The sequence below is a fragment of the Megalopta genalis genome, chromosome 3 (assembly GCF_051020955.1).
Source record: "Megalopta genalis isolate 19385.01 chromosome 3, iyMegGena1_principal, whole genome shotgun sequence".
NCBI classification, from domain to species: Eukaryota; Metazoa; Arthropoda; class Insecta; order Hymenoptera; family Halictidae; genus Megalopta; species Megalopta genalis.
The window spans coordinates 23,957,836-23,985,042 of record NC_135015.1 but is presented as its reverse complement, the minus strand read 5'-3'; the positions used below and the strand labels follow the sequence as shown (position 1 = coordinate 23,985,042).

General features: G+C 34.3%; 4 protein-coding genes across 8 annotated transcripts; 1 reads left to right on the top strand and 3 right to left on the bottom strand.

Annotated features, from left to right (window-relative positions):
- Positions 1-5,373: 5,373 nt before the first annotated feature.
- LOC117222057 (uncharacterized) lies at positions 5,374-7,061 on the bottom strand. The gene is made up of 3 exons (XM_033473523.2): positions 6,695-7,061; positions 6,085-6,229; positions 5,374-5,822 (listed from the first exon to the last, which is right to left on the bottom strand). Exons 1-3 carry the CDS (start codon positions 6,759-6,761, stop codon positions 5,597-5,599), a joined length of 438 nt encoding a protein of 145 aa, XP_033329414.2. The 5' UTR covers positions 6,762-7,061; the 3' UTR covers positions 5,374-5,596.
- Positions 7,062-7,972: 911 nt separating this feature from the next.
- Positions 7,973-12,081, bottom strand: LOC117222066 (transducin beta-like protein 3). Its single transcript, XM_033473538.2, has 15 exons — positions 11,901-12,081; positions 11,655-11,706; positions 11,370-11,577; positions 11,094-11,268; positions 10,753-10,923; positions 10,501-10,679; positions 10,204-10,403; positions 9,922-10,125; positions 9,650-9,839; positions 9,460-9,578; positions 9,210-9,368; positions 8,908-9,073; positions 8,612-8,836; positions 8,331-8,458; positions 7,973-8,254 (listed from the first exon to the last, which is right to left on the bottom strand). Exons 1-15 carry the CDS (start codon positions 11,924-11,926, stop codon positions 8,063-8,065), a joined length of 2,394 nt encoding a protein of 797 aa, XP_033329429.2. The 5' UTR covers positions 11,927-12,081; the 3' UTR covers positions 7,973-8,062.
- Positions 12,082-12,922: 841 nt separating this feature from the next.
- On the top strand, positions 12,923-20,550 carry LOC117222067 (pH-sensitive chloride channel 2). 4 transcript variants are annotated; one of them, XM_033473542.2, is made up of 9 exons: positions 12,923-13,321; positions 16,533-16,722; positions 17,502-17,731; positions 18,065-18,147; positions 18,248-18,403; positions 18,728-18,883; positions 18,959-19,124; positions 19,191-19,374; positions 19,483-20,550. In XM_033473542.2, the coding sequence occupies exons 1-9, from the start codon at positions 13,227-13,229 to the stop codon at positions 19,744-19,746; spliced, it is 1,524 nt and encodes a 507-aa protein (XP_033329433.2). In that variant the 5' UTR covers positions 12,923-13,226; the 3' UTR covers positions 19,747-20,550. The 4 variants fall into 4 exon arrangements, with proteins under 4 accessions (XP_033329433.2, XP_033329432.2, XP_033329434.2 ...); XM_033473541.2 differs by having other exon boundaries at positions 12,924-13,321; positions 19,191-19,380; XM_033473543.2 differs by lacking the exon at positions 12,923-13,321 and adding an exon at positions 14,977-15,782 and having other exon boundaries at positions 19,191-19,380.
- Dic1 (Dicarboxylate carrier 1) lies at positions 20,447-27,066 on the bottom strand. Of its 2 annotated transcripts, none has more exons than XM_033473302.2 (8): positions 26,915-27,066; positions 26,270-26,382; positions 25,981-26,136; positions 25,736-25,902; positions 25,461-25,668; positions 25,107-25,187; positions 24,991-25,047; positions 20,447-22,631 (listed from the first exon to the last, which is right to left on the bottom strand). In XM_033473302.2, exons 2-8 carry the CDS (start codon positions 26,363-26,365, stop codon positions 22,518-22,520), a joined length of 879 nt encoding a protein of 292 aa, XP_033329193.1. In that variant the 5' UTR covers positions 26,366-26,382; positions 26,915-27,066; the 3' UTR covers positions 20,447-22,517. The 2 variants fall into 2 exon arrangements, with proteins under 2 accessions (XP_033329193.1, XP_076376545.1); XM_076520430.1 differs by lacking the exon at positions 26,915-27,066 and adding an exon at positions 26,493-26,511.
- Between the last annotated feature and the right edge of the window lie 141 nt (positions 27,067-27,207).

Below are 27,207 nucleotides of genomic sequence, written 5' to 3'. Positions count from 1 at the left end.
TTTTTACGGCTTTTTTATAGATATATTTTACGAGGAGGGGGTATCAGTATGATTATCTAGGTTTAATGTTGAACATTCTAAAGGATTAATAGAACCTGAACGAAAACCAATCCGAAAAATTCAAGTAACCTGCCGTGGATGAGTACAATTACTACTATTAACAATTTGTTTAAATATAAAGAAAAAATATTAAAATCGCGATGTCTCGGAGTCACCACTCGACTGGAAAGGGTTAATAAAAAATGATCACAATTCACCCACCGTAAAAATCCTCGTCGTCGAGCAAAAACGATAACGCGCCAGGAGAAGATTAGTATGAAAAGGAGAAGACCGCGCGCGCGCGCGCGCGTTGATCCAAAGTCCAAAGAAGGATAAAGTTTATGCGAAGATATATTTCGTCTGCACGACGATGGTGATGATGATGATAATGATGATGCTCGTGCTCTCGTTTTATCAGCACTGATGTAACTTTCACGTAATGTATTCTGGAAACGCGCGCGCGCGCGCGTAGCACCAGGCTGCACTTTTCGGTTTCGAGATTATATCACACGGCTTACCTGATGCGTAAGGCGACCGTTTACTTTCACGGGCGGAAACTTTCTATTCCTCCCTTTTGACCGTACCGTTTCGAAGCCTTTTCCGAAGGATCCTCGAATCGTCGTCACAAAGTAGGTACTGCAGTAAATTCTCCCTAATTCGCGCTGAGATCGCGCACAAAAATGAACAATTTTGGGAAAAGGGGCCTCGCGGTACGTTTCGTTGTCGAGAAACTGGAAGCATTTTTATTCAGGCAATTGTTAGGATGTAAAACATAAAATGTTGCTTCAGTTCCACGTATTCGAATTGTCCAACTGCAACGAATGCATTCGATTTCTGCGGATCGGCGGGAAATTGCATCGAGTCACGTCGGTTCGACGATCGACAGATTTTCGGTCGTAAAGTGGTTCGACGACGTTCGAATCATACGAATCGACGATTCGTCGAGTTTTCGAACAATGTTGCAACCATTTTTTCCACGAAGTTCCGCGAGACCGAATCGATCGATCGATTTGCCGAACGAGAAAGTTGCTTTCGGTAAATTTGCAGCTTTTCGATATTACGCGTATACGCTTCTGCAAGTGATTTTGCACGCACGTGCCGCGTTCTGAATTTTTTATCAAGTACACGCTAATTTTTAGCACTTCGATAAAATAATTATTCGAGCACTGCGACGAAACGATTATCGGAGGCGCGCCGGTCGAATAATTCTTCGGGAATGCGATTGCATCTGGAGAAATTCGAGTGCAGTAAATTCTCCCTGATTGACCCACGGCTTGGAAACGGAAATGGACAATTCGGGGAGAGGAGATGCGATTATTCTATTATTATTACAATAAACGGATAACCGTTTATTATAATAATATAATATATAATAATAATATAATATAATTATAAAATAATATTACATATAATAATTATACATAATATTATTATATATATTATTATATATAATTATAATATTACATATAATAATTATACATAATATTATTATATATATTATTATATATAATTATAATATTATATAATAATATAATATATAATTATAAAATTATTATCAGAGTTGTTGACAATCGGTAACTATAAAAACGAGCCGCGAGGCTCGAACAATCGCGTCTCGTCTTCCCAAATTGTCCATTTTTCTGCACGATTTGATCGCGAATTAGAAAGAATTCATTGTATTATCGCGAAACGTCGTGGTGTGCCGATAATCGGCGATATTCCGTTAATTCTGGATTGGCGAACACGTGTGGTTTGGCGAGCTTCCATCCCGAGCCACACATGTTCGTCGCGAGATGTAGTTTTTGAAAGCGTTCACTTTCGACTCGGTTGATGATTCGGTCTTTTTTCTTTTTTTTTTGTTGCGAACCGATTCCTCGATGCTGCTCGCCGCAGCGTTCCATTCATCGAAAAACAAGGAGTTCGATGATTAACCATGTCAAAACAATTACGTCAGAGCATGAATACTGTTCTGGCATCTGTGTGTGTGTGTCGTCCGGTTTCGTTGTGAAAAAGAAAGAAAGAAAGAAGGGAGGCGAGCGACGACACGTGTTCAGAAATGGAACGAACCGAGGGATTTGCATTTACGTGATTAAGTGCAAAGAGTGAAGAATAGCGAGCCCGATAAGCCTGGGAAACAGCACAAGGCGATCCGATGCGATAAATCTCGAGAACGATTCACAAATCCCGCTGAAAGATTGCTGCTCTGCGACTACGTTTCGTTGTTCCAGTATATTATTATTTATCTATTTGTCGAGAATCGTCTACGGTTGCGTGCGATATTCTTCAAATTTCCATCAGCGTGACAGATTTTCACTGGATGGTAGATAATACATAATAAACAATAGATAGTAAATAATATATATATATAATATATAATATAATATATAAATATAATATAAATATAAAATATATAATATAATATATAAATATAATATAAATATAAAATAAAAATATAAATAAAATATAATATATAAATATAATAAAAATATAAATAAAATATAATATATAAATATAATATATATATATATTGCAGAATAAATAATGTGTAGTTAATAGTAAATAGCAAGTAATGCATAATAAATAATAGATAGCAAATAATAAATATTACAGAATAAATAATGTATAGTAAATAGTAAGTAATACGTGATACATAATAAATAATAAGTAGCAGCAAATAATAAATAATGAATAGCAGCAAATAATAAATAATAAGTAGCAGCAAATAATAAATAATGAGTAGCAGTAAATAATAAATAATGAGTAGCAGCAAATAATAAATAATGAGTAGCAGCAAATAATAAATAATGAGTAGCAGCAAATAATAAATAATGAGTAGCAGCAAATAATAAATAATAAATAACAGGAAATAATAAATAATAATCATAGAGTCATCGAAGAAGCTGCGTCCATTTGTTGGAAGAGCTACTTATGCAGTTTCGACCGTGCTCCATTGTCGCAAATGTAAAGGCATTGCAACCGCATTAGAACCGCATTGTAACCGATATCCTATTATGCTGATAAGGAATAGAAGAAGGCTCGTTGGTTCGTCGAACTTTGTCAAGCGAGCGATAAGGCGACCTCAAAGAAGATTGCGATCAAGTTAATGAATAGTGGTCGTGTTCCATCGTCAAAGTCAAAATCAAGGTGCAACAGCGAAACGATTTCGTTTAGATAGGCAATTTAAAATTGCTATTGTTGGACTGCGGCATTTTTATGCAAAATACGAATTGCCTGCGCTAATTGCAAGACTTCGAAGCTGTGTGCGTCGACGGTCTCGTTCGTTCTTCAATTATTTCGTCAAGCTGAAAACAATTGGGTAGTACTTAAAAATTTTTTTCTACAAATATTTTCACTGTTCTTTTTTTGTTTTAGTCATTTTTGTCATAATCGATATCGAAGCCGCAGTAATCACGAACGATCGAACCGATCTCTCGTTGTGTTACTTTATAAATGTTCAGAATTCAAACGTAAGATTCCTGTGGACGTATTTTTGAACCTACGTTCCTCGGGAGAATACTGAAGAAATGGATATTTTGCGAAGATTCGCGCTAGAATACCACGTGTTATTGGCGTGTTGAAACAATGATCGCGCGTTCGTCAGCGTCGAGAGTGCCGGGACCGTCGAGACTGTCAAAGTGTCAAGAGACAATCGGCCGGTTACCGCTGTCATGCCGTCGTCGCGACGCGCATCGCGGATTCGGTGCGTGTGCACGAAGATCTCTCTCTCTCTCTCTCTCTCTCTCTCTCTCTCTCTCTCTCTCGCCGTGCGTGTAGAATCGTCTGCCTCTCGCGTGTTGCCGTTGCCTCTCTCGAGACAAACGTGTTCCACGTGTCTGACCTCAAACTCCTCGTTCTTCCGCGAGTTGGCAAACATGTGACCTTCTATTACATAATCCCGAGAGTGTTTCCACGTGTAACGCGATCTACTTGCTCCGAGGAAGAACACTTTGATCCGCTACAACCGAAAATGTATCTTGCCGAAATGCTGTCCTCCGCCTCCTCCTCCTCCTCCTCCTCCTCCTCCCTCTGTGGCATAATACAAAAATCGTCTCGTCATTTGTAAATTGCTCGTTTGCAATTCCCCCTCGCCACTAATTGGCAATTCCTTGACCCTTGCTTCGAAATTTCTTGTTAATTCTTTATAGCAATTCTTGTCAATTCTTTAGCAATTCTTGTCAATCCTTTAGCAATTCTTTAGCAATTCTGATCAATTCTTTAGCAATTCTGGTCAATTCTTTGCTAATTCTTGTGCCAATTCTTTAGCAATCCTGGTCAATTCTTTGCTAATTCTTGTGTCAATTCTTTGCTAATTCTTGTGTCAATTCTTTGCTAATTCTTTGCTAATTCTTGTGTCAATTCTTGTGTTAATTCTTCTATCAATTCTTGTGTCAATTCTTTGCTAATTCTTGTGTCAATTCATTGCTAATTCTTTGCTAATTCTTATGTCAATTCTTGTGTCAATTCTTCTATCAATTCTTCTATCAATTCTTGTCTCAATTCTTCTATCAGCTCTTTGACAATTTTTTTGTCAATTCTTTGGCAATTTTTCTATCAATTCTCCTATCAATTCTTTGACAAATCATGATATTCATAATATTATAACTTAGGCAAAATAGGAAAAGAGAAAGAAAAAGAAAAAATGGTAAGAATGAAAAAATGAAAAAGTGTGAAGAAAAAGAAAAAAAAGAAGAAAAAGAAAGAGCCTATTGTAAAGTGATTTGAAAGCGTATGGAAACGAGTCTGCGGGCAGTGCAGTTTATTTTGAGATCAGATAAACTTTCTTCGGGTCGTACAGATTCCAAGAATGGTTGCATCGATTATGTCAGCACGGGAGAACCGAACTGAACCGAGCCGAACCGAGCCGAACTTTTGCGACCGTCCTACAATCGCTGTGGTTCACGTATCCGAACTTACCAAGGACGAACGTGTCCGATTCGTTTCGTGTCAGTTGCTCGAAGCAGACCGGTCTGCTGCGCAAGTCGTTCGCAAAGATCGTTTCAGGGAACGCGAATATCGATGATGCATACTAAAATTATGTCATCCTTTTAATCCGCCATAAATCTCGTTTACGATTGATCTTCGCCAAGGCACCGGCACATTTTTCTATCGTCTGTCAGTCGTAATAGCCGGTTGCAGTTTCTATTATCGAACGGAAAATCTATTAACAACAGCGGACAAACTGTTTTTCTACTAGGCGCCGTACCCTAAGTTCGTTGAATAAAAATAACAGAGCAATAGATAATTTATTATTGCTAAATTTTCGTTAGTTTGCAGTGTTTACGTAAAGCATCGAGCGAATTCGAAAGAAAGGAATTGATCAATAAATTATGGAAAAACGATAGATTCTGATTTTTATTCAAATCGATTATTTCTCGAATTAATTCCTGTACAAATAAATTTTGATTCGAGACTAACAAATAAATTCTTATTCAAATGCGAATGTTTGTACGAATAAAATCTTATTCGAATAAATTGTTATCCAGGTAAATTTTTATTCGATAGCGTCGAATAAGATTATATTCGTTAACCCTTGTCTCTTATCTCCCGACGAGAGTTGCTAAACTGTTTTAAAACTTTTCAATAACGATCTGTAATCGTCGCTGCAGCAACAGGTAGCGATCAGTCTGTGCTCCCTGCAAGTATTCGCATGAAGAAATCGGCAATCCGCCAATTTACATTGATAAGGGAGGTCATGGATATAAGGGTCTGTACAGCAACACGCATCGTGCAATAATTTCTCTCCGCAATACGGGTACACCGAGTTGTCGCACGAAGGACACCGTCTGAAACATCGAATACAAAAAATTAATCTTTGCTTAAATAATTATTGTATTCTAATGAAGGGAAAAAATTGTTGAGATATATTTTTCATTGATAAATTATACGAAGTATATCGAATATATTATAACATTATGAAACTAATTAAATAGAATAACAATGAAATAAAATAACACGTTATTTGAAATGATAATATTTCAAATAATGTTATTTGAAACGCGCCCACAATAAAACAGAGCAGGATGATCCGCAAAATGGGACACTTACCTGCTATATGTTGGTTTGTAATTGTAATTGGTTGGAACGTCGTAATGTTTAATGTTCTGTTCAGGTGTTCCTGTTGAAAGTGGAGCGAATGCGGCTGCTTGTTTTGCTTCTGTTATCGGACTGCTCGTCGCATCGCTTCGTTCATCTGCTTGATAATTATTATATTATAATATATTATAATATATATTAAATAATTAATAATTATTTATATATTATTTATATTTATTATATTTATTTATATATTAATAATTAATAATATATAATATATATAAAATAATAATATAATAATATATATATATATTATAATATAATTATTATATTATAATTATTTGGCATGGATTAATTTTCAAATCAAAATAGCAATTTCGTTTCCGCAGTATGATAACTAAAAATTCTCTTAATTTGCACGATAACAATAAAACTGTAGCATTTTATGCAAATTAAAATTTGTCCGCACCAATTGCAATAAATAGAAACCAAGAAAAGAGTTATTCCTTGCTTTTGATAAATTGAAAATAAAAAATTAACATTCCTAAATTATTCTAGAGTTTCTATTGTTTGAAATTGTAATAAAAATATTGGAGGAATTTCACGGCTTTCGTGTACTCACCTGAACCAGTAACGACGCCAGAACGAAGAATCAAATATACTCCGAGTGTTACCGCGAAGGTAGACATTTCTCCTGAATTGCAATTGAAATTGATCTGTGCTTTAGCCCACACTGTCGTGCACTGACACGTCTTCCCACTGAAATAGGCTACTCAATGTGATTTTTCGTTGGATTTCTGTTCAAAGCCCACGCAACTTCCATTTACATACACGTAGCTCGGGTTTCAGGTTTCTCAGGTGAGAAACATCGTAAGTGGCCAGAGTACCCGTTATTTGTAACTGGTTCGGATCTTCCATTTCCTCTCGTTGAAACATTACCAATACATTTGGCAGTCGTAACTAGACCGCAGATTTCATGCTACTAATTGTAAGTGAAATTCGGAGCAATGAAGCACGCGGTAAACGAATTTAAGAACATAAATATTAATGGTCAAGAGCGAGTTTTTAGAAGCTTGTAGGTACCTAAAGGATATTCTGGCTCTAAATCTCTTCTAAGAATGTTTTTCAATATAACTAGTTTTATTTAACAACTCGGGAGGAACGTCTTCTAAATTCTTATACGATATCAATGCAGTAGATCCTCCTGAATATTTATGTGCTCTTGGTTTAATTTTGTATGGCCTAATTTTGCCAAAATTAATGTTTTTATGTGACTCTGCAGAGAGCATATGTGGCGCCTCTAGTGGAGAAATAATGAAGCTGCTCCAGCGTGCGTACAGCGCCAATTTAATGCAGCGGTAGAACGCTCAAACTGTTCCCCGAATTCGATGGTCGGTAATTTGGCGAACAGTTTGAGCATTCTGCCACCGCATCAATTGGCGCTGTACATACATCGACGGAGCTAGACGAATTCGACGGTCGGTAATTCGGCGAACAGTTTCAGCGTTTTGCCACTCCACCAATTGGCGCTGTACAGACATCGACGGAGCTAGACGAATTCGACGGTCGGTAATTCGGCGAACAGTTTCAGCGTTTTGCCACTCCACCAATTGGCGCTGTACAGACATCGACGGAGCTAACCAAATTCGACGATCGGTAATTCGGCGAACAGTTTGAGCGTTCTGCCACCGCACTAATTGGCGCTGTACAAACACCAAAAGCAGGTTCATCGTTTCTCCACTAGAGGCGCCACATATGCATTTGCAGGATCTATAACTATATTGTTATTATGTGTTATAACATAATTAAATAATTAAAAAAATTATATTATTTTTGGTTTTTGAGTTTTTCGTACGGGTTGAAAAAATTGATGATAAAGAATAGGGAAAGATTTCTGAAATATTTACATTAGAAAATTTATTAGAAATTCAACATTTCTTCTTAATTTTAATTAATTCCAATTAATTTAAGTCCACTTTATGGTGGACCACTATGTGGTGGATTCTGTGGATGTAACACATGGTTTCATACGATTTAACGTATATGTTAATAAGTGAAGATTTTGTAGCAACTTCGTAACTCTTGTATAATGTCGTTCAGTATAGGGTATCGTAGATTCCAACGTGAGCATAGAGTTTTCATGCAATTGCTCCTGTTCCACTATTAGAGCCCTTAGAACAATCTGTTAAATAAAGAATAAATATTATAGTGTTGATAAATTATTTTTCGACATTTTAACAGTTCGTTTGAAAATGTACCTGAGCCACTTGACAGGTTTTGCTGTTAGTATTCCATATGGTAGCACATTTCAACAATTCTTCCTTGTTTGAAGAGTTTAACTCATTAATTGTTTTTATAAGCTTAGGATAACTCTCAATTAAAATACCTGTTTCAAAGGAAATGAGAGCAATGAAAATCAATAGTTATAAATTCCCTGAATCCTCACATCGGAATTTAATTTTTACGATCGTTTCACAGAATCTTATGATTTCTTCAGATTTGAAAATATTAATAATGTCAATGTAAAGGTATAACTTACTTTCTATAATCTTCAGTACTTGCTTGGGTCGTTTTAACTTCAGACTTAAATTTAGCGCAGAACTTAGTTTATTCGCCTTCAGTAAATTTGCTAATTCCTGTTCTTCGAGTGCCAATTGTTTCTTTTCTAATTCTGTTTTTTCCTTGTTTTCTTGCGTTACGTCTTTCCAAGTAATTAATAATGAATCACTTCCGCCACTAATTATTATCTTCTCGTCTTTTCTAACTACATTTAGAGCGTTACATTAGTATATCACAAATTACTTAAAAATTCAAGTGTACTCAAATAATACTTGCCAGCCATTGCCCACACACGACTGTCATGCTCTTCTAAACTGCATAAACACTCGGACGTTTTGATACTCCAAAGTTTTAAAAGCCCATCTCCGCTCGCTGTAATCAACTGCATACCACGTGATAAAAATTCTGCTTTCAATACTGAAGATTCATGACCCTCCATTGTCTATAATATTAATGTTATTCAAAGTATAATGTTGTTCAGTTGTAGGTAATTCTTTTTTTAGAGTGCTATTACAATACAATACGTAGCTGATTTTATACGATTCCAATGACTATATTGTGATGATTTCGGGACTTACTTTTAAACAGGAAAGATCCGACAGTGACCAGAGCTTCATTGTACAGTCGGCCGATGTTGTCAAAAGTACTTGATCTATTGGAGAAAACCTTACACACCAAACACCTCTTTTGTGACCATGAAATACTCCAAGTAATTGTAAATCATTAGCTGACCATAACTGCAATACATAGGTAAAACAAATTTCTGAAGGAAGTATGTACCACAAAGGAATATTAGTTATGAACCATTTCAAATTTAATTTATCGCACTTTTGCTGTTTTATCTTGTGATCCAGTAGCAATTAATCTGTCATTTGGTGAAATAGTCACGGAATTAATATCCTTTTCATGAGCTAAAACAGTGTGCACTACATCCAGGGAATGTTCATCTGTAATGATTAAATATCTGATACAGTATTAAAGATAAGACATTAATGATGACAAGAAAAATTATAATTACCATCAAACTCTAAATTGTTTGGTAAATTCCACAATTTAAGACACAAATCTTGACTAACGGAAGTAAAGAATTTACATGACATTTGAGAAATTGCAATAGATCCAACAGAAGCAGTATGCCTAGTAGCAGATGCAACACAAGACACTTTCAAAGATTGCTTATCCATATACCATACACGAATACTATTATCCTATAAACATATAACATCCTATATAATTTAAATATTATTTAAATTACATTTTTTGTGCATATCATATTATTATAAAACCTACCTTTGCCGCAGACAGAAATAAATAGACATTGGCAGACGTTGTAGCAAGAGCCATAACAATATCTAAATGCCCGCGCAATAATTCGCAATTCATAGTTGATGTATTATACAATTTAATGTCCCAACTGTTAGTAGCAACGGCTATGTGGGTTCCATTCTCTCCAATGTAGACTACATCCAAAATTTCGTCACTATAACCGGCCAACTGAAAATAGTTTAATAATTTTATTATCATCAATACGTACTCAAATATCAATTAATTGCAAACACTAGTACTACTCGCCTGTTTAATACATTCAAACGTTTCTAATGAATAAACAATTATATTGTGATCAACAGTAACTGCAGCACAAGTATTATTGTTTTGATTATAAAGTAAATGTGTAATGGAAAGGTTTCCTTCTTCTCCTTCTGTTGATATATCTGATAATTTGTTGACATATACTTGTTTTCCAGCTTTCATTTCCCAAATTTTAATTACACCTGTAACATATGAAATTATTTACCTTTTCGAGCCAATAATGTAAAGTATAGAATTTGTTAATAACTATAGAAAATAATCTCTACAAACACTACAAACCTTTATTTCCCGCAGCAGCGACATAAACATGATCATCCAATCTGTCATGAACAGTTGCTGGTAGTTTTACATTTTTAGGTATAATGAAGGCATCTTCTATCTCTTCGTATACTGGTAAAACACGTATAGGCGATTGTGAAGTAATATTCCATAAAATTAGTACTTTATCTCTTCCTGAACTATATGAAATATAGTGTGGTTATAATATACTCGTTTGCAAGCATTACAAGTTATGCAATTTCGTTACATTACCTGACTAAGTAGTCACCATTATCATGAAATGATAGAGATGTAACTTTGCTAAAATGACCAAGGAGTGCAATTTCTTGTATGCCAGATGATATATTCCAACCATAAATTTTCAGATCATCGCCAGCAGCAAACAGAAGATTCTTTTGATTATCAGGATGAAAATCTAAAACACTAAAATTATATAAAACAATACAATACCGTTAAAAATATCTTTTTCACCACAAAAGACTTAAGAGAGATTCTGCTATGATAAACTCAGTAAAATTGGTATTCCTTGCTACAAGAAACATATCTAAAAAATTTCAGAAATTCTTTGCATTGTAATTGAGCAGAAATTATACCTGACAACTCCTTGAATTCCTTTTAGATTATGAATACAGGTGTGACGTTGCAAATCCCACAATGTGATAATACCATCAGTGCCTCCCGATGCCATTAAACTGTTTTCGTTACAATAGGCAATACGTGCTACAGGACCCTTGTGGGTTGATTTCCATACCTTCAACACCTTATTATCTGAAATGGCAAACATTTTTTTAATATAAATAATGTCATTGTTTTAATGAAATAAACAACTAATGAAGCATCGTAAAATTTCAAACGAATAATGAGATTACTTTTCCAATCCCAAAATTTAAAGAGACCACTTTTATGATGTGTAATTATGTTTACATCGTTGCTGCTTGTTGTAAATGTATTAATTGGATCTTCTTCTTCACTGTTTCTTTCTTGCAAATGAGATACTACCATTAAACAATCCTGTATGGATACAACAGAAACTGTAGCATGTTTTTGACAGAATATATGTTGTCCATCGGTACTCCACTGTAATATTAAATTAAATAATTATTGTATCGCTGTTCAATTTCAAGCAGATTCGTGCATCAATGTGCATAACGTACCTGAACATTTCCTCCTGTGTAAAATGGTCCATGCTTCGACTCAACAGCAAACCTGTAATTTGAAATTTGTTTACTTTCATATTTTCCAGCTCGATTTTTACTGTATATTTTGGACAAAGAATTTTTAGGATCAATTACTCATTTATATAAACGCGCATGACGTACGTTATCAAGAACATTTGAGAATTATTATTTAGTACGATGAATTAAGAGTGAATATTTTAGACATACAACGGAATGACTTACGCTTCCTTTAAAACGACGTTACTCATTTTTCTATCAATATTCTAAACACATTATGATAAATTTGACAAATATTCGAATCACTTCGGTAACTTCGCTACAATTGTATATTCCTCGCAAGTTATGTTATTCTCACGCACGTGGTCACATCGATCGAGCACGAGAAGTCGAAGTTCAGGTTAGAATCGAGTCGCGGCGCCACGTGCTTACATTCTAAAGCTAACATTCAGAATTAAATAGCGCCATAGCGAACTTAACAAATTTCGTTTGTTGCTCGTGAAATAACAAAAAGAATAAAGTGTGAAAACGTGACAACAAAGGAAGACGTATTAAAGCATCATAAGGGGCTGCTGCCTTAGTTGACTGTAAAGATGTAACTAGACGAGGGTGAATCGTTTTAACTCTTTCACCTTAATTTTTCTTGTAAACTACACGCTCGAACGAAAATTATTTGCTATAAAGAGAAGCATACACGGCGACAATTAATTTTTTGCTATTTCCCTTTTTTATCAAAATACGGAGGTCGCCATGAGTTTTTGTGAACTATAAACTGTTAAATATAGAATACAGAATGCAGAGCAAAAATAATAAACCTTTGTAGCATCCCACCCCATCCTACCAACAATTTAGTTCCAATTAGATTTATTCTTATTCTGCTTCTTTTTTCGTAGTATTATTATTATAATTACTATCGTTTACAAGCCTTTGTACTGATTACAATTTTATTAACCCATTATTGTCATAAACGCATAAAAAAGTATTCGAAGATCGTTCAAAGCAATATAACTGTTTTAAAGCTATAATTTTCAGTCATTTGAATTTCCCGGAGATGATGACTAACGTGCATTTTTGTAATTTTGCTATTAGCCGTAACGACAAAACAAAGTGAAAAGCCTCGCGTTTTTTTCCAACTTCTTTTTTTTTATCTCTATATATACGGACTGATAATTGTATTGCATTTTACCGTTAAAAAATTGTCAACACGTATACACAAGTTGGATCTAGAAGACGCGTCGTTGAAATATTTGTTTGTTGTGTGGAGAATAGTTCGAGAAAAGGTGTCCGAATAATTTCAGTGGACGACCGTGCGTCGCGGGAATCGCCGAAAGAGATATACGATTAATAATTTCGTTTGCCATGCAGCGATATATTAAAGATGCTAATGCGTGGCCAACTATACCGTGCATTTATTGTTTGCTGTACCATCATGTGTTCCCTATCATATGCAAACGCCTGAATGTAGCATTGTAAACGAATCGCGAGTGGGAGAAATAGCTGGGTAATGTCTGGTTTCCAGTGAATTAGTCCGAGTTTGTTAGTAAAGCAGTGATGATGGAACTTAAAACGTTTTTAAGAAGGAAAGATCATGCCTTCGGAATTCTTGTTTATCTCGTGCACATATTGCACTTGACCTCGTCCACCATGTAAGTTACGAATGCGTTGTTCTCATTTGTAAATCTACTCGCGATCTACAACAATATATTAACGCTTTTCTAACGCCACGATTTTTCATTCACTATAACCATACAATATGGTAATCGCGGCGTCGTCCTGGCATTAAATCAACAGCATCAATAGCGTTTAGGATAGTTCATTTTATAGCTTGTCAATTGCTGCGACGGCGACGATCGATTGATTTGAAGACTATTCCATTCGACTTTATTCTATTTTATTATCGACGAAATCGAAATTTTAATTTTAATGTTATTTTTCAAATATATGCGCGTTGCTTCGTTCGTTTCGCATCGTCGAATTTCCGTTTGATTCACGATTATTATTCGAACGCGATTCATCGAGAAAAACGACTTGGCATAAGCGAATGAATGAAGACAAAAAAACAGCGTATGTACGCGCGTTAAATCCGTGAAAATTCGAAGACGCGCCAATTTGTTGTTGCGAGTATAAACGAAAACGAGTGCCACAGAAAGCTGTGCGGTACCGCAGAAAAATAAAAGAAAACTCTCTGTTTTCAGTTGCGATGATGCACGATTCTAAGAAAGATAACTTACACAAACATTTGCATGTTTGATCCTATAAATTAAATGTGTTTAGGTAGATAAGACGAAAGTGGTTGGAATTAGTAGCAGAGCCTCCTTCCTATGGATTTCGAACGGACTTTGTTTTTCTATTCGGAAGTCTCACATTCTGGAATTTCTGATCCCATAGACATGGGAATCAGTCTGATCCCCATGTTGCGCCATTCTTTCGCGAAAGTAAAGCAAACGTAAATTAAAGGCTCGAAGAGATATTGTTTCCGGCAATTAACGGATATTCTCGTTTCATTCGGCTCTGCGGAGCGTTCCTAAGTGTTGTGTGGAGCACATCAACAAAATCTGTTGAGCACAAAATAGATGGTTAAAATGATGAATCGTTAAATGTGATATTTTAGAGATGACAAAGTTTCTTTTTATTGTTTCAACAAATTTTTACCGTATCGTTTCTCTATTATTTTCTCAACCTTTTCGCTTCACCTCGTCGACTTTACCACTTATTTTCTGTTCTATTATATCTTTTTATCGCATTACTTATTTTCTATTTATCTTATTGTATTTTTTTATCGCATCACTTATTTCCTATCTTATTGTATTTAGTTTATCGCATCGCTTATTTCCTTCTCCCTGTTGTTGTGCTATTCGCGCGGCACACAAATTATTATTGCAAATTCCGTCGAAGAAGAATCGCGCGACACATTTCCAACGTCCCGCAATCGAAGGCTCTCCGCGGCTGCAGACGGAGTACATATACTTTTTGGACAAATAGCGGCCTCTTTAATCTGCGGAACAAAGTTTTCTCAAAGCGAGATTAAATCGTTTATAGCGCAGGTCTTACGAGACACTGCTACCTGGAACAACAATGTACAGGGTGGCGCAATAAGAGTCGGCAATCGGATACAGCGAAACCGCCGTATCCGCGGGGGGGTTGATTCTAAGAATTTCCGGGGATGAACCCTATATATATGTGTATGCTATTATTATATAGCATTGCTATGCACATATATATGTCTATACAGAAGTTAAAATAGAACACAATATAAAGAGTTTAATAGTCAACAAATATATAATGAAAGATATTTGAAATAAAATAAAGAATCGAAATTAAAAATAAAATATAACAATCATCATATATTACGTCGTTAGTTGAACTATACTGAAATACTTCTGTCAATATATATATATATAGTTTCATCATAGTTTTCTCAACCATTCGTTTCGTTTCTTTTCTTCCGTCAGTACACACTTCTTTCACTTTTGTATCGATATTTTCGATCTTGTGCAGCGTTTCGTTTCATTCTTATCCGTTGTATTTCACTTTGCCAATTTCATTCTCTTCGCTCGAACAATCAGAGAATGAGTAAAAATAGCGCGAAGCACGAAGGAGTACTGTGTATAACAATTTGATCTCCGCCACTTTTATATGTATACCGCATTAACGGAATTGTCGCCGAACTTTCGTCAGTTTCGACGGGTTTTTGACATGCAAATACGTATATTAGCTTCCGTAAAAAATGGCTTTCCACGAAGCGACTAATTATGCCCGTGTCGTGCCTCGTCGCGGGACACGACGTTACTACTCCGGACTCGCGAGCGTGTGCAATACGTGCAGATGTATAAATATATGTATATAATTGTGGATGCGCATATAAAACACCTGTACAGACACGCGTATCACAAAAATGTAGAATAATATTTTTCTCATTCGCGGTCGCGAGGAGGAAAATTAGGTTGAACAAATACACGGCGATACTTGTCGAATAGGAATCGAGTGGCGCGTCTGACCATCAAGCAGCGATTCTACTTTCGTAGCAATTCGAATCGGGAACTACTCTACTGTGGTTGGTGTATGCATGAATTGTGCTGAACGCTCGCGTGTGTCAGCTGGCACAATGTACGTACCCGTATTCTCGGCGTGAAACAACGTGTATAAATCATCGGGGTTGCTGCGGAACTAATTTGAGAGTCCTTGTCGATAGTTAATCACGTTGCGACAGACACCGTGTCCGAGGAAAATTGATTTAACGAAAAATTATCGGTAGATCATAACAAACGAGCACCACGAGGCTTTCAAATATTTATTTTATATTGCAGCTATTTAAATGAACGCGAACACCATTTTGTTTCGAGCTCGGAAGTCATTTGTATTTCCATGAAAATTTTCAACGACACTGCGGAAACGCGTATGTGTGTGTGTGTGTGTGTGTCGGGGATGCAAAGTTGGACGGAACGACGGACGGCGCTCGCGATTAAAAATAATTAATGGTGTGCGACGGTTTTTCCATGTTTATCGGTGGAGATCGTGTGCTGAAAAATTAGCTTTCGCATTGCGAGGAGTCACGTGCGTTGCATCATGTCATGCGCATAGTTATACATAGATACAAAACAACAATGAACTCTGCGCGGTGTGACGGCTGGAATTGAAATTCAAGGCTCTTCTTTCGAAAGAACTTCTTCCTTTATCTTTGTACATGCCGGCACGTGATACGCTTGTTTGCTACACTTTCCCGCGCGTAGATTTTTTTTTTACCTTTTCGTTTCCTGGAAATGTAACGGAGACACCGGAGTCTTGGAAACCCGACCGAGAGGAGAGGAGGATACCTTCAGAGTTCGAACGATGTGATTTTTCGTTTTTTTTCGATAGATTGGACAGTTGCCCGAAGTTGAGCAACGATCATTCTATGACACAAACGGAGCTTATACAAGAGCTGACGAACACTTGCCGTTACGATAAAATGGCCAGGCCGCGCGGTGAAATTAATGCCACGGACCCGGTTAAAGTCTACGTCAGAGCTTACATCTATACGATCAAGTCGAACATGGCTAAAACATTGGTAATTCGCGCAATAATTGATTGTAATTTACAACTGGCGCATTTACTCTTCAAAGTGGTAGAGGCTCGGCTCAAAACTAACTATTTCTCTATCAAAATCTTACATGGCCGTCTGATATTATTGTTTCACCGATTTATGTTATCTATTATATCTATTATATATTAATATAGTATCTTGTTAAAATAGCAGAATAGCAAAATAGTAGAATAGCAAAATAGTAGAATAGCAAAATAGTAGAATAGCAAATTAGTAGCATAGCAAATTAATAGAATAGTAAAATAGTAGAATAGTAAAATAGTAGAATAGCAAAATAGTAGAATAGCAAAATAGTAGAATAGCAAAATAGTAGAATAGCAAATTAGTAGAATAGCAAAATAGTAGAGTAGCAAAATAGTAAAATAGCAAAATAGTAGAATAGCAAAATAGTAGAATAGCAAAATAGCAAAATAGTAGAGTAGCAAAATAGTAGAATAGCAAAATAGTAGAATAGCAAATTAGTAGAATAGCAAATTAGTAGAATAGCAAAATAGCAAAATAGTAGAATAGCAAATTAGTAGAATAGCAAAACAGCAAAATAGCAAAATAGTAAAATAGAAAAGTAGAAAAACAGCAAAATAGGTTTATCTGGACTTGTGTTAATAATGAATAAAAGTGAAACGGTTATGGTAGATTTCGAATGATCCAGAACGTTGCTTTTGACTCCGAGCCTGCCCTACACGTAATTTAGTATGTCTAACAGGTTCTCTGTTCCATACGCACGTGAAACACTGTGATTACAGCAATTTGACGTTCACATGATACTGCAATACAGATACTTGGACAATAGGTTAAAATTCGCAGATATTGCTCCTCACTTGAACCAAATATACGGCGGGCACCACGTGCACGATTTGATATGGACTCCAGCCGTCTATGTTTCCAACGAACGAAGTTCAGCCCTGGTAGGGAACAACGTTAAAGATCTACTCGTTTCTGTAGATCCAATGGGAGTCGTTACTTTAAACACCAGGTTTGTGAGAAGCAACGAAAAACAAGTGTCCTAATTTTTAAATATACACAATATTTTATTTAGTCTTTCTTCTCAATTTTATTATACAAATATAATATATACTTGCTTCTCTTTTGCTTCGCATAATTTTTAAAGATATGTAATGATACCTAATGTTAATTTACAGAATTATTGTTATTATTATTAATCGACCAGGTTTTCATTTCGTTTGTTATTATCGTCAATATACTATATTTATTGTTGAAAGTTTCTCGTTTATCACGTTGATCGATGATCTCTCACTATAGCGAGATAATAAATTCTTACTAACAATTACGTACGTACGTGTTCCAGGTTACAAGTTACACTGAATTGTGGTCTCAGGTTGGAAAAATTTCCGTTCGATGTCCAGGAATGTCCGCTGATCTTCGAAAGCTGTAGGATGTCATTGTTGTTGTTGTACCGCTACCACAATGTCGGCTATTTTATTCTAGCTCTCGCAGTGTTCCTACGAATGAATGGAATTTTTCCCTACAGGGACGTACAACGTGAAGGACATGATGCTGATTTGGGATCAGGATCCGATAATACTAGCGGACGAGTTACATTTGACCGAATACAAACTTGTCGACAAGTGGGTGAATATGTCGGAAGTGCTCTACACCACTGCGCAACAGCATTACGGTCATTTTGGTATGTATCTTTTCGTTTCGACTTTATTTCACTTGCTTCATTTTTATTTATTTATTTATTTACTTATCAACGGGGCCAAAGGGGCAACCCTTCGATGATGTTATAAAATTGATTTCTAAATTAGAATAAGTTAGAAATATAATAATAATATAATAATATATAATATAATATAATATATATAATAATAATATAATAATATATAATATAATATAATATATATAATAATAATATAATAATATATAATATAATATAATAATAAATAGATAGATAGATAGATAGATAATAGATAAATAATAATAGAAACATATAATAAACATTTTACAGCTGGCAACTTTAGCACGATTAATATCACGTTTAAGCTCGCGCGTGAAATGGGTTTCTTTATGATGGACTATTACATACCATCCATATTGATAGTCGTGATTTCTTGGGTATCCTTTTGGTTGCACATGGATGCGAGTCCGCCACGAATAGTTTTAGGTAACGCGTGATATTTATTATCATTATCATTATTATTCATATTATTATTTACAATGGCCATTTTCATATCTTCAGGAACAAACACCATTTTGACGTTTATGACACTGGCGTCGAAACTAGAAAATTCGTTGCCGAAGGTCTCCTACATAAAAGCCAGTGAAGTATGGTTTCTGGGATGCACGATATTTTTGTTCGCAGCAATGGTCGAATTCGCATTCGTCAATACGATCTACAGACGGAAGTAGGATACGCTTTACATACGATTATTATTGTAATTCGATCGTTGACATCTATTTTTTTTCTGCAGGAAAAATGTGCCGCTGAAGAAGGTGAACAGCAAATATATTCTGAAGTCAACGTTGACCCCGAAATTGGCACGCAAACAGTTCCAGAAGAACACAACTGGACTGGAACGATCACGATCATGGTCGTCGCTCGACAACGCTACCAGCACCACCGATCAAGATTACACGAGCCAAAATTACCTCACTGTACACGTCAGTTTAATACGAGAAGGAAGCAGCGTCGCTTCCAACGTAGATGTTGTTTCGAATTTTCATCAAGTAAAAAGTGCCCATATTAAAAACGCTGTTTTTCAGAGTTTCCCGAGTACGCTGAACATACCGTCTGTGAAGATCGACGAAGACAAGGATCAAGAATGCACCGTCGGGAGCATCGTGACCGTGAACAATACCTCGCCACCGAAACCTTTTTCGAGAAGGGCAACTCTGGCCCAGTTGCATAACTTCACGACGATGACCCCGCAAGAAATTGCTCAATGGATCGACAGACGTAGCAGAATTGTATTCCCAGTTGCTTTTATTATATTCAATATTTTTTACTGGTCCTTTATCTGGATATAAGTATTAACGTAAACGCGACTATTATTGTCGTTTACCGCGTGCTTTCTGCATTATCAGCAGAAAGTATGAACCTCTCTTGCCTTCAAACATAGTCAAGCATTTGTCAAAAATCACTATCACGTCTCGTAGATATCATGAGAGTTTTCCTCTGCTTGTAGAGTATTATATAAATTGTAACAATACTCCCTCATAGTACTAACGTGCCACTTTGAAAATAAAAAGCCATGGAATGCAATTGTAAAGCACGGCGAAACATCGCTGGTCTGCGCATCTCATTTTTATTTTGATAACAGCTAGAGGTTAATACGGAGTCTCGTGAAACTGCGAATACAATTGTTTACCAACAATTGTCGTTTCTTATAGTTCTAATTATTTATAATTTCGTTAATGTAATATTATTATTATCGCTAGGTATGCATGTGCATCGCATCAAACTAATTACTAAATAGGCAGATATATCAAAGATTATAGAAAAAAAAATAAGACGATCTTTGGGGGTTGGAAGATGTGCCAAGTAAGCGTGGCTTTTAGTTTGACGAGAAGTGGAATTAATATGTCATGGCCAGACGCGCCACATTATTCCTATACAATAGTATTATTTTTTTCAATGTAATTTTTCTCGAGAAAAGCCTTAATTTTATACATATATAATAATAATATTATTAATAACAATAATAATAATAATACAAAAATCGAAAAATTAGTTTGCAATAGCACTCTTTTATTTCCATAAATTACATAAATATATTTATTTGAAAATAATTTGTGATAAATAAAATTCGCAATAAATACCTTTTCCATACATATGTTCGCATCAAAAGTTTCTTAAACTGTAAAAATATTTCTTTAAATATCGCTCAATTAAGTATGCGAGTACAAAGTTTTGTATGTATTTAGTATATTGGTACTTAAGTATAGTATAGTAACGCTTGTTACCATATGGAATGTATTATTTTGTACGGCAGCTATTTTCAACTTAACTGATAAAAAGGCGCAGCAACTACATATGTTATTCCAATAATTATGAAAGTAACAGAAAACAACGTTTCTTGTCCGTGCGATATAAGCTTTGGCCCTTACGTTTCGTGCAATCTCTAAAAAATCTTAGACCTGAAGAGCACCAAAACAGTAAAAAGTATATACTGTTATATTCTATCATTGTATGCCTCAATTTTCTTAGTATATGTACATACAATACACTAAATCCTTTTTGTACATATCGATATATCGAATCGTCATTCGCTATCGTTGCAAAAAGAACGCATTTTTTAACGTAAGATTATTGAACACTGAATATAACGAAATATTTACAATTTATTTCAAAGTATATTCAACCTTCAATCAACTTACTTCATATATTTAATTTGGTTACGCCGCAACGAACAAATTGTAGCGTAAAATGATATAGTTTGTTGAACCCTGCAGAATTTTACATTTTTACAATTTTTTAATATTCCGATACAATCGAATTTAGAATCGTGTTTCAACTTGTTTTTTTGAAACCAGACTGTAACCAGACGCAATTCCTTGAATCACATTTGTGTTTAGGATGTTTTAGAAAGTATTACAGAAACGTGTGTTCACGCAGTACGAAATTCAAACTACAGTATCGATTGGAATGATCTTTTGTTATAGGTATGTATCTTATACCTACATCAAATTTCATACATTGGTAAATAATTGAATGAATTTGTTACAGAAATTAAGATGTTTCTGTTCGACGAGGGTGAATCAATATTCTGATCCATGATACACATCGTTTCAGGTACATATCTTCAAATGCCATGGATAATTATTTACGATTGTAAATGGTCATCTTGAAAAGATCTAAAAATTTTTCACAATTTTTCCCTATACAATATCTTATACAAAATTAAGCGATTAAAAATAATATAACTGTAAATATAACATGACTCCATTTATCTGAACCAAATATTACTGAACATTTAATAATAAGCTGTGATTTTTTTAACAGCGCAAAAGGTGTACGATAAAAATAGAATTTATTCAAGTGAAATTCATAGATCATTTTCGATATATTTATATATCAAATGTCAATAGATTTGTGGTTGGAAATCTTGAGAATTAGCTTTTCGTAGCAGTTAGTTAAAGTGATCCCTTTGGAGACCTATACATACGTACATAGTTACGTAAAATATAAAATGGCACACATTTATTGTTCTACTAAACCAATATTTATAGGTTTCGAGGGATCGTTGCAATCCGTATTGCATTGTTTACAAACTCAGCTTCTGACATATTAAATTGTGAATTTTGTTTACCAAAAAGGAAAGTAACGTCTAATCAGATTTTAAATTGAGATAAATGGAGTATATATTGTTCCCAAAGTGAACAAAAGCAATATAATGCTGACAGCCAGCCTGTGTTTGTAATGAAGGATTTTCGCAATCCACTATTATGGCTATCTCAGCAAATTACTAGTTCTGTAAATGTTTCACTCAAGGCTATAACTTGTCATTTGTTTAGTGCAGTTAAAAATTTTGCATTTTTTAAATTCGCTTATAATGCAACCTAAAGAACTAACAATAAGGGTTAGCCAATAAAAGTTTTACTAGAGCCGGAGCAAGATTCGAATCTTGGATGATTCATATTTTTTTCTTATCAACTATAGGTCCTTAACCACGTAATTATAAGATGACACAATTCGAACTGTGTGGCACCTGGTTTTTCAAATGTTTGAGAGCATTTCAATACTTCCACATAACTTGGCATACAAAAATATTTTGTGCTTCTCAGAAAATAATTCAAGTTTAGGCTGTTGAATTTTGAACTGGATAAAATCCAAAATTAGACCTCAGTTGTTCCAAAAAGACAAAAGTGAGAATAGTGTGCGGAGCTAATCTGATAAACGCAGGTACATAGCCCTAGAATAAGAAATATTAATCATATTTTGAACAATACAAATTCAGACTAATGGACGCACGATTACAAATGAAAAGATCACAGTTTGCATTCTTAATCTTAATCTTAAAATCCTAGTCTCGCAATACCACTTTAGGGTAATTCGAGAAATAATGCTAGGAATGGCTAATAAAATTGCTGTAATTTCCTGTCCCGTGAGATTAGTAGTAAATTGTTTATTGGCTTTGTTCAGGCTTTCTAGGATTTGTGATAGGGATCATCAATAAAGCCGGGTACTTGGAACTGAAAGAACCTGAAAGCGGGGAACACGGGACGATAAGATTAACAAGTAAAAAACAAACTGTTGTCAGGCGGTGGCTGGTGGTCGATGATTACAATAATATATGGATTCTTCTGATTATTAGTTGACACGCAGGAATGTTTATGAGCGAGTGGCGAGTAAAACTTGAGAATTGCGTAACGGCTTGACGCACCACGTTGCATTCCCTAAGCCTTAAAACCTAAAACATGTGGATATTTTCTGGTTCTTAGCAAGTCCAGCAACAAAGTCGAGAAGACGAGAATCCAATAACGAAACTACAATTATTCCATCTGATCGCTATTCGTAAGAACAAACAAACTTCATCTCGTGTGGAGACTATGTTATTTATAGTTTCTATCTATAGTAAAGAACAACTAGAGTAACAATCTTGAAGCATGTGTGGCAGAAGCGGTATTAAATCATTTTATTTAGAATATTACTAACTATTCAAATCGCTACTGCTTCGTCAGACCATAGTTCCTCTAAATTGAAAGTAATAAACACTAATCTATGTACTACTATCTATAATGACTGAAGAAAGTTTATCTAATTTGACGTTATTATCTACTGAATGTAAATTGTGTAAATTTAAATTACGAATATGTAAAGATAAAAATATACACTTAGGACGATATTGGTTCATGCACGTTTCTGCAGCATAAGTTTTGGACATAACTAAAAAAAACACATGTTTTTGACTTGTGTCACTTTTGAAGCAAATGTGCGATATATTGTGAGAGGAAATGAAAGAGTGAGGAAGTTAGAGTAAAAGTCTTATAGACAAGTATCAAATATGACAGAGAAGACGGGACACTCCAACAAGAAGCTAATGAAAGAATGTGTAGGGGAAATTGAAAGAGAGAGGGAGAAAGGAGAGGAAAAAGAAAGGCAAAGATGAGGAATAAAATGAGAACAGATAGAGAGGAAATGAAGAAGTATACGAAGCAGGAAGGAGGGAAGAGTTTTTACATATCATATATGCATAGTTCTATGATTTGGCAACGTAGAAACAATAAAAATTACCGGGAAAAAGAAGCAATGTGTACAGACCAGAAATATTTTCTAAAATAAAACAAAAGAAACTACACTTTAATCAGAACTAAGAAGTAATCTTTTAAAGATGAGTCTGATGTGAAAATTTCATGCAATAGACGACGATCGTCGTTGTATGTACGTAACTGTTCGAAACGAAAGGAAACTAATAGAATATGAGAAGATGGATCACCGGATCACATGTTCAAATAGATATGCACGTGAGTACGTGCTTATGTAAAGAACTGAATTTAAGATAAAGTTTGAATAACTAATCTTGAATATTCGAGATCATTTTGCTATCCAACAAGTATGAGCTAACACCGTGATATTGTACTGTCGTTTCACAACATCAGTAGATATTCTCGACAAAATTTCGTCATAAAGCACGCAAGTTCCACTACAAAAATAGTGGTTTTATTGAAATCATGAAGAAATATTTAAACGAATTTTGTTTTAAAATCGTACGATAATCATATATCATAGTAAACTAGATACATTTTGTAAATTATCCAGACCATTAATACAACATTAAAGACTACATACTTGTTAACTCTTGGACTTTTTTTATTAATTGATTTTACATTTGACAAATTTTGACAAAAATATGTTTGTCTAAACTATGATCTTTTCATATTGTCTAGTATACATTTGAATACAAATTTCTGGAAAATATATCACAATAAAACTAAAGAATTCATATACCGAGATATGTTGATAAGAATCTTTGAAAGCATTCTACTAAATATAAATGTATTATTGTCTTTTTTATGCTTTTATAATTTTTCTTGGTTAAATGAACACTGTTGATAAATCTGGGTGTGTAATAATATAAAGAGTCTATTTCAATGTAGCTTTCATTGTAGACATTCCTATTTATAGCTTCTACAGGTTAATGCACTAAGTATATCTACATAAACTGTCAGAACAATTCTATATAGTTTTCGGAATTGGAGCTTCCAAATGTATACTGATTTACTGAAATTAAAATTTAGTAGAACATGAATAAAAATAATAAGTGAACTTACTTTGAAGAATGCCGTTGGTCCAAGCTTCGCAGTGTATAAAAATAATTCTGCAAGGTTCTGTAAAAGAGTTATATAATTTAGCATTTTTTAATTTCTATACATAAATTAAACATTACCTTAAATTCTCCTGGTTTAGCATTCATTGCACGAGTTTTCAATACATCTAATGGCTGTGTGAGAGTTGTAGCTATAGCACCCTTAAATTTGAACAAATATTTGGTTAGTACATAGTAATTTAAAATGAACATGATGCCTTGAAACAAAGCATGTACTTGACTAGTCATTAGATTTTCTTGTAACTGTAATATGTTATTAATATTATAGAAAAACATAGCATATATAGGTTATAGAAATTAAATTAAATGTTACATTGATGTGATAGAACTTTGAACATGTTTTCTATCTCATGTTTTTAATAGTTTCTTTTGCATCAATAATTATCTGACAACTTATTATTTACATATACTTACAGCACATACACTCGACAACACATGTGTAAGAGGATTATCTACAAAATGACCACTTTGCAACATTATAATTTTTATTTGATCATAGAAACTCAGTTGTCCAATAGTCATTAATGCAGCCCTTAATGTTGCAGTGGAACAGCCACTAAATATTTTAGATACACCTTCTTGTCGAATTATGCACACCACTCCGTCTAAAGCATGCTTGTAACTGAAATAATATTAAATATTACCTAATAAATCAAAAATATAGTCCACAGTATTTTGTATATTCTTACTTTCTTCTTAATTCTGGTGATAGTTTTATATCATTCTGCATGCGTACATTAACCACATCTCCTGGTGTTCCAAGAACACCTCCGATCATACCAGAAAAACCAGCCAGTAGTAATTTTTCATGAAATAGCATAGGTTTATTGGGAGTTTCAAACGTTTGTTTACCTACCTATATTCAAGAGATCAATAAAATAAATTTTCTTGAATTACTTGAACATAAAATTAGATGTGACGTAAATAAATTTACTTCGTATGCTCCGAATCTGGCGGTAGAATATGTAAGTTGTCGAAGCAAAGAAGCACTAAGGCCATTGTATAAAGCCAAAATTCCTTGTTTCTGTATTATATTGGTAGTTAATCGTACTACAGATATTTTGCCTTCCTGCTGTGTTTGTAAATGCACCTGCAATGATATATTTTTATAACATATTTAAAACTATTACATATTTTTAGAATATATTACAAATATTATTAGAATAGAATTAAATACTAATTTTTATGTAATATCAATTAACATAAATTTAATAACAAAATACCTTCAATAAATCCAAGGGATGTGTAACACAAGCAGCACCTGCAGACGAAAGCCCACCAAAATACCAACGTGATAATTTTTTTGTTTTGTCTGCCATTGTTTCATGTTCTGTGTCTTTAGAATAAAATGAGAAAAATATGTCCAGTAACTATACATATACAGATAAAATATATGTATAACTTAAATATACTAGTATATGTAAAGTAAATAATTATTCAACTTACCTGTTTTCTTAAATATATTAATTATAAATAACAATTAATTCATTGTCTGTTAAAAAATAATAAATGTGTTTGATTGTAATCTAACAGTGAAGTCCTTGCTTTCATTATAATACTATATGTATGTACATATTAAATATATATATATATATATGATGTATAAGTGTATGAGTAATATTATGTAAGTACTCTTCACTGACTTTAATAAATTGTTAATTAAATGGAATATTTAAATCACGCGGAAATCATGTGATAAAGTTTCATTTGAGAGACCTATTTTATTAATGTTTAAATGAAGAAAATAATTGAGTTACCAGTAAAACATGATGATAGATCAAATTTTATAGGAAATAATGAAAAATACAAAGTATTGAAAAACGTTCTAATCTAATCGGAACAAATATATCGAAAGGAATAAAACTTACGATATTGCACGGTCACGATACAATACACGACACATTTAAATTATTGTCGGTCGGTTAACACATTTGAAAAAGTTTCATCTCTATCTGACGAAACATACTACATCATTTAACTGAGTCTGGAAACCACGAAGGCGCACGCATCAGCTGATAGCCACGTGTAATATCACCTCTTTTTGTCGAGGCTAAAAATCACTATTGACACACTTGAATTTGCAAATGATTGCATTTATTCGAGAATTATTTACAAGTCCGCATTGTTACAGTTTCGGGTGATTTCAAAGGGTTTAAGATGA

What these genes read in the sequence shown, in the direction of transcription:
- LOC117222057 (XM_033473523.2), bottom strand. Translation starts at nt 6,761, where the DNA reads ATGTCTACCTTCGCGGTAACACTCGGAGTATATTTGATTCTTCGTTCT. An exon ending in TGGCGTCGTTACTGGTTCAG is followed by an intron (nt 6,230 to 6,694) that starts GTGAGTACACGA and finishes ATTATCAAGCAG; the next exon opens with ATGAACGAAGCGATGCGACG. An exon ending in TACAAACCAACATATAGCAG is followed by an intron (nt 5,823 to 6,084) that starts GTAAGTGTCCCA and finishes TCGATGTTTCAG; the next exon opens with ACGGTGTCCTTCGTGCGACA.
- LOC117222066 (XM_033473538.2), bottom strand. Translation starts at nt 11,926, where the DNA reads ATGAGTAACGTCGTTTTAAAGGAAGC. An exon ending in TATTTCTGTCTGCGGCAAAG is followed by an intron (nt 9,840 to 9,921) that starts GTAGGTTTTATA and finishes ATATGTTTATAG; the next exon opens with GATAATAGTATTCGTGTATG. An exon ending in AGTACTGAAGATTATAGAAA is followed by an intron (nt 8,459 to 8,611) that starts GTAAGTTATACC and finishes CCTTTGAAACAG; the next exon opens with GTATTTTAATTGAGAGTTAT.
- LOC117222067 (XM_033473541.2), top strand. Translation starts at nt 13,227, where the DNA reads ATGATGGAACTTAAAACGTTTTTAAGAAGGAAAGATCATGCCTTCGGA. An exon ending in CACTTGACCTCGTCCACCAT is followed by an intron (nt 13,322 to 16,532) that starts GTAAGTTACGAA and finishes TTTTTTCGATAG; the next exon opens with ATTGGACAGTTGCCCGAAGT. An exon ending in AAAATTACCTCACTGTACAC is followed by an intron (nt 19,381 to 19,482) that starts GTCAGTTTAATA and finishes GCTGTTTTTCAG; the next exon opens with AGTTTCCCGAGTACGCTGAA.
- Dic1 (XM_033473302.2), bottom strand. Translation starts at nt 26,365, where the DNA reads ATGGCAGACAAAACAAAAAAATTATCACGTTGGTATTTTGGTGGGCTT. An exon ending in ATCCCTTGGATTTATTGAAG is followed by an intron (nt 26,137 to 26,269) that starts GTATTTTGTTAT and finishes ATATCATTGCAG; the next exon opens with GTGCATTTACAAACACAGCA. An exon ending in TCACCAGAATTAAGAAGAAA is followed by an intron (nt 25,669 to 25,735) that starts GTAAGAATATAC and finishes ATATTATTTCAG; the next exon opens with TTACAAGCATGCTTTAGACG.